General features: G+C 43.4%; 1 protein-coding gene across 1 annotated transcript; it reads left to right on the top strand.

Annotated features, from left to right (window-relative positions):
- The first annotated feature begins 1,057 nt into the window (after window positions 1-1,057).
- LOC122939456 lies at window positions 1,058-5,068 on the top strand. The gene is made up of 3 exons (XM_044295528.1): window positions 1,058-1,267; window positions 4,565-4,804; window positions 4,890-5,068. Exons 1-3 carry the CDS (start codon window positions 1,078-1,080, stop codon window positions 5,066-5,068), a joined length of 609 nt encoding a protein of 202 aa, XP_044151463.1. The 5' UTR covers window positions 1,058-1,077.
- Window positions 5,069-5,275: the final 207 nt, after the last annotated feature.

Below are 5,275 nucleotides of genomic sequence, written 5' to 3'. Positions count from 1 at the left end.
TGTTTGCCTGCTGAGAAAGCCGGCCACTAGATTGTTGCTTCCTTTCAGATAGAATGCATTTAGGGAGGTTAGGTATTTTTCTGCCCATGAAAAAAAAAGTAAGCAACTATAGTTGTGTTGTTCAATAGGGATGAGAGGCAGGGGCAATATTCGATTTTGCAATATTTCGCGAATATATGGACGAATATTCGACATATATTCGCTAATTCGCTTTCTTCGTGCACTAAAATTCACGTAATGCGAATGCACAAGGGGCGTGGCCTAATTCCGGAACTGTTTTCAAACTACCTAAAGTTTGAGAAGATTGGAAAAGATGGTGGGAAGCAATTTTCGCGACAGTGAGGAAGAACTAATGATCACTGTAAGTTATTTGACATTACAGCAGTGTATTTGATTACTTTTCACATGCATGTCAGAACTATCGCTTTATAGGCAGATAGAGTGTTATAAAATATTCGTGATTGCGAAAATCGCCACTTATGATAATTTTTTTTTTTTTTGCGATACATATAACTTTACTTTTTATCATGTCTAAGTAGATATTACTCATTGGTGCAGTAAGTATTGTTGTGACATCACAGCACTATTTCAGTAGCATGTATGTATGGACAGCAGAGAAATATCTCTCACATGCACATTGCACATCCATTTTCCTGCCACACACTATATAACCCCCCCCCCCCCACACACACACACACACATACACAAACACAGTCTATAGATTAGAGTTTGTGTCCTGTTGCTCAGGAGAAGCTTTTTTTTTCTTACCACCAGTATTTGCTGGTTCATTTAGAGTTACCCAGTGTGCACCATGGGGAGGCGAACCAGCTGTACACCCCATACCGTACCGTCACTTCTCTAGACAGGTACATCTCTGCTCAGCTGGCCAATATCCAAATACTCGACCCCACACACATACAATTGCAATACAATCCGATCTTATAACGGTACCATTAAATCGAAAAATGTTCCTGTTCAAAGACTTAAATACTTTTTGATGTTTTGTTGAGGACATTATTTTCAATACTAGTATTAAAAAAATTGGGATTATATGCTTGCGTCTTTATCCTGCAGCTCATGTTAGAGAGGGACTACGACCGCACCCGGGTCCACGCAGAGAAGCAGTCCATTGTGTGGGAGATCCGTTCTGAGCTCAAGAGGAAGTTTAAGGGCAAGCACCCTAGGATGGCCATATTAAAAAAATTGTCGGATTTGAAGAGGAGGAATTTAGAGCGGATCAGAGAGATCCGTGACAGAAAATGCCCAGGTACAATGCTTACATTAATTTTGTATCTCTCTCCAACACTCTGTAATGTATATATATAGTTAAAAAAATAAGTAATTTCATCCCTTTACAAATGTTTAATTATTAACTGGTGTGACATGTAGCAAATCAGCCGGTTACATCATACATACATCTCTACCTTGCCATGAGTATATATATATTTCTACACACAGCGAGGTACAAATGTATGATGTAACCAGCTGATTTAGTGCATTTTACACACACAGAAATATGTGTGTGTGTGTGTGTGTGTGTGTGTGTGTGTGTATACATACATAAACTGCAATCATCATTCTGTATTCCAATAATAGGCCCCGTACATCATTACAATAGATAAAAAAAACTATTTAAATAAAAACTGTGCTAAATAAACCATTTTTTGGGCACATTACATCACTAAAAGTGCAGCACCAAGCGATCAAAAAGGCGTATGACCCCCAAAATAGTAGCAATCAAACTGGCACCTCATCACTCAAAAAATGTGTAATATTAAAATCCCCCCAAAAAGTATACATATTAGGTATCACCACATCAGTAATAACCAGATATATAAAAATATCACATAACCCCTGAACACTTTAAATAATAAAATAAAAATAAAAATGTGTCAAAGTCATTTTTTGTCACCTTACATCACAAAAAGTGTAATTCCAAGTGATCAAATTGTTTGTAAATTTGGTAATTTTTTTTAAATATAAAAATTAAATTTTGAGAATTAATTTTACCACTGTCATGAAAAACTATATGTTGCGAGAAAACAATTTCAGAATTACCTGGATAAGTACCGTATTTTTCGCCCCATAAGACGCACTTTTTCTCCCCCCAAAATGGGGGGAAAATGCCCCTGCGTCTTATGGGACGAATGCTGCCAGTTTTACATCGCAAGCTGCGATGTACGAGTGAGCGGGGACTCGGGGAGGGACTGGGAGGAGGAGCTGGGAGCCGGCAATAGCGGCGGGGTGGTCACTGTACTATAGCCCCGCCGCTCCGGTATACTAATATAAAATGTCTTATTCAATTAATAGTTATTAAACATGCCCCCTCACTCCTATTATTACCTTACATCCTAACTGCTTCAGTAGAATGCAGGCAGGCAGGCCGGGCGGGCGGCAGCGTAACTCCCTGATGTCACGTGCCTGCGCCGCCTACTTTATGAATGAAGCAGGCGGCGCAGGCAAGTGACGTCAGTGAGTGACGCGCCGGCCGCCCGGCCTGCCTACCTCCATTGTACTGAAGCGGTTAGGATGTAAGGTACTATTAGGAGTTGGGGGGCATGTTTAATAACTATTAATTGAATAAGACATCTTAAATTTGTATACTGGAGCGGCGGGGGGGGGGGGGGATCTGTGAATGACATTTTTATGGGGGACATCTGTGGATTGCACATTTATGGGCTGGGGGGTCTGTGGATGGCACTGTTATGGGCTGGGGGAGTCTGTGGATGGCACTGTTATGGGCTGGGGGAGTCTGTGGATGGCACTGTTATGGGGTGGGGGAGTCTGTGGATGGCACTGTTATGGGGTGGGGGGTCTGTGGATGGCACATATATAACAGTGCCACCCACAGATCCCCCCTCTAACAGTGCCATCAACAGATACCCCCCCTGTAACAGTGCCACCCACAGATCCCCCCTCTAACAGTGCCATCAACAGATACCCCCCCTGTAACAGTGCCAGCCACAGATCCCCCCCCATAAGTGTCTATCACAGATCCCCCCCCATAACAGTGTCCGTCATCCACAGATCCCCCCATAACAGTGTCCGTCATCCACAGATCCCCCCATAACAGTGTCCGTCATCCACAGATCCCCCCATAACAGTGTCAGTCATCCACAGATCCCCCCATAACAGTGTCTGTCATCCACAGATCCCCAGTAATAGTGCCATCCACAGACCACCATTAGTTCCAAACCCACAGCACACCTTTTGGTTAAAAATATATTTTTTCTTATATTCCTCCCCAAAAACCTAGGTGCGTCTTATGGGCCTGTGGGTCTTATAGGGCGAAAAATACGGTAAAAGCATTTTAGAGTTACTACCACATAAAGTGACACGTCAGATTTGCTAAAAATGGCCTGGCCAGAATGCTGAAAAATGCCCCGGTCATTAAAGGGAACCTGTCATGTGGATGTAAAAATGTATATATAGATATATACATGTGGTAATAACCCTCCATTCCCAAAACAGGATTACCACAAGGATGAGTATAATGCCAGTAACACCTAACCATGTGGAGAGGTCAACATGGAAGTCAGGCATCCTGTTCAGGACGACAGACAACACCATGTTCACACCTATATCCTCATTAAAACAAACAAGAAAATAATAAAATGATAACATTTAATTAGGGTCCTCAATCAGTCCTGTACAATGTTAACTGCACAGGATCTTTTGACAAGTGAAGCCCACATGCGCTCCCCACCAAATTTTAGTAAGAACCACAACTAGGGCCACCCAAAATCCAAATAAAATAAAATAAATTAACCTCTTAGGGACATATGGAGTACAGGTATGCCCTGATGTCCTGGTACTTAATGACACAGGCCGTACCTGTACGTCCTGTGTAGTTCTGATCACCGCCGTGCGGTCGGTGGTGATCGGAACTCAGTGCCTGCTCAAATCATTGAGCAGGCACCCTGGGACAATGCGCCAGGGGTCCTGTGACCCCCCCCCCCCCGTGTTGGCGATCGCAGCAAACTGCAGGTCAAATCAGACCTGCGGTTTGCTGCGTTTCCGGGTTATTCGGGTCTCTGGGGACCCGATAACCCGGAACAGGATGGTGATCGGTGGTGTGATAATACTCTAACTAATTATATACAATCATTAACTACTAAAAAGTGCCTTAGATGTATTCACTTACTGGTGTGACAGATGGTTACCTCATAATATACACACAAAGATGCCACATGCCGCATGCTAATGAGCTGATTTGAGTCCAGCGTGATTTCAGTGAGTCCAGCGTTTTTTCAATTCAGAGCTATAGCCACTCCCCTGCCCACCTGCTGCTGATTCATATGGAAAATAACTGTCAATCAGCAGCAGGTAGGCGGGGAGAGTCAGGAGCTCATGAATATTCAGGACTCATCATTATCAGCTGGAGCTTTTCAATACAAGATGTTGGCACTTAAAGAAAGTGACCCAGCATTTTGCTAAGAGAATCAGTCACTTATTTATGTTGCCCTTAGTTAGGACACCATAAAACTGGTGACAGGTTCCCTTTAAGGGGTGAATTTGCATATGTTATGAGTTTGTCTAAATTCTGAACATTGTGTGATTACAGAGGTTCCACTTCCCTCAGTCCGTCGCAGGTCGTGGACAGGCGAGATAAAGGTGGTGTCCAGCGAGGAGGAGGAGGGAGACCAGGCCGGACCCTCCCAGCAAGAGCCTGAGGCACCAACAACACTACCTGAAGTGGGTGAGGAGGTGGAGGTTGCAGAGTCTGGTCCCTCCCAGAAGCCAGATTCCACACACCCGGCTCCTGATGAGGAGGAGGAGGTTGTCACAAGCCCCCGCCAGAAGGGTAAATATGTTCACACAGCAATATAATTTGGTATCCATGCATCTTAATCTGAATTGCACTTAATTAACTTTTTTTTTCCTAACAGTACTAATTCAATTGCAAAAAAAAATTGCCCAACTGCAAGCCCAACACGATGCAGGCATGCAGGACATGCGGAGATGGCTGCAGGACATGCGGAGGCAGCTGCGGAAGATGGAGGTGCTGCATGGAAAAAAAATGAAGGAAATTTCAGACCTCCATGAAGTGTTAAAAAAGTTGCCTTAGAGGCCTGTTTGTAAATAAATATTGTTTTCCTGTTATAATGTGTGGTTACGTTTTTTAATACTGTTAGGTTGTCATGTAATTCAAACCGATAAGGTTGCAGGAAGGACCCTTTAGTCCTGAGTAAAACTTATCAGGATCAGGACGGCAGCAGCAGGTAAATTGTAACGTGGTAGTATAAGACCTATCCATAGCTCAGCCAAACACATC

The sequence above is a fragment of the Bufo gargarizans genome, chromosome 5 (assembly GCF_014858855.1).
Source record: "Bufo gargarizans isolate SCDJY-AF-19 chromosome 5, ASM1485885v1, whole genome shotgun sequence".
In the NCBI taxonomy this organism is placed as follows: domain Eukaryota; kingdom Metazoa; phylum Chordata; class Amphibia; order Anura; family Bufonidae; genus Bufo; species Bufo gargarizans.
This window is presented reverse-complemented; position numbering and strand designations above follow the sequence as displayed.

What these genes read in the sequence shown, in the direction of transcription:
- LOC122939456 (XM_044295528.1), top strand. Translation starts at nt 1,078, where the DNA reads ATGTTAGAGAGGGACTACGACCGCACCCGGGTCCACGCAGAGAAGCAG. An exon ending in CCGTGACAGAAAATGCCCAG is followed by an intron (nt 1,268 to 4,564) that starts GTACAATGCTTA and finishes GTGTGATTACAG; the next exon opens with AGGTTCCACTTCCCTCAGTC. An exon ending in CACAAGCCCCCGCCAGAAGG is followed by an intron (nt 4,805 to 4,889) that starts GTAAATATGTTC and finishes TTTTCCTAACAG; the next exon opens with TACTAATTCAATTGCAAAAA.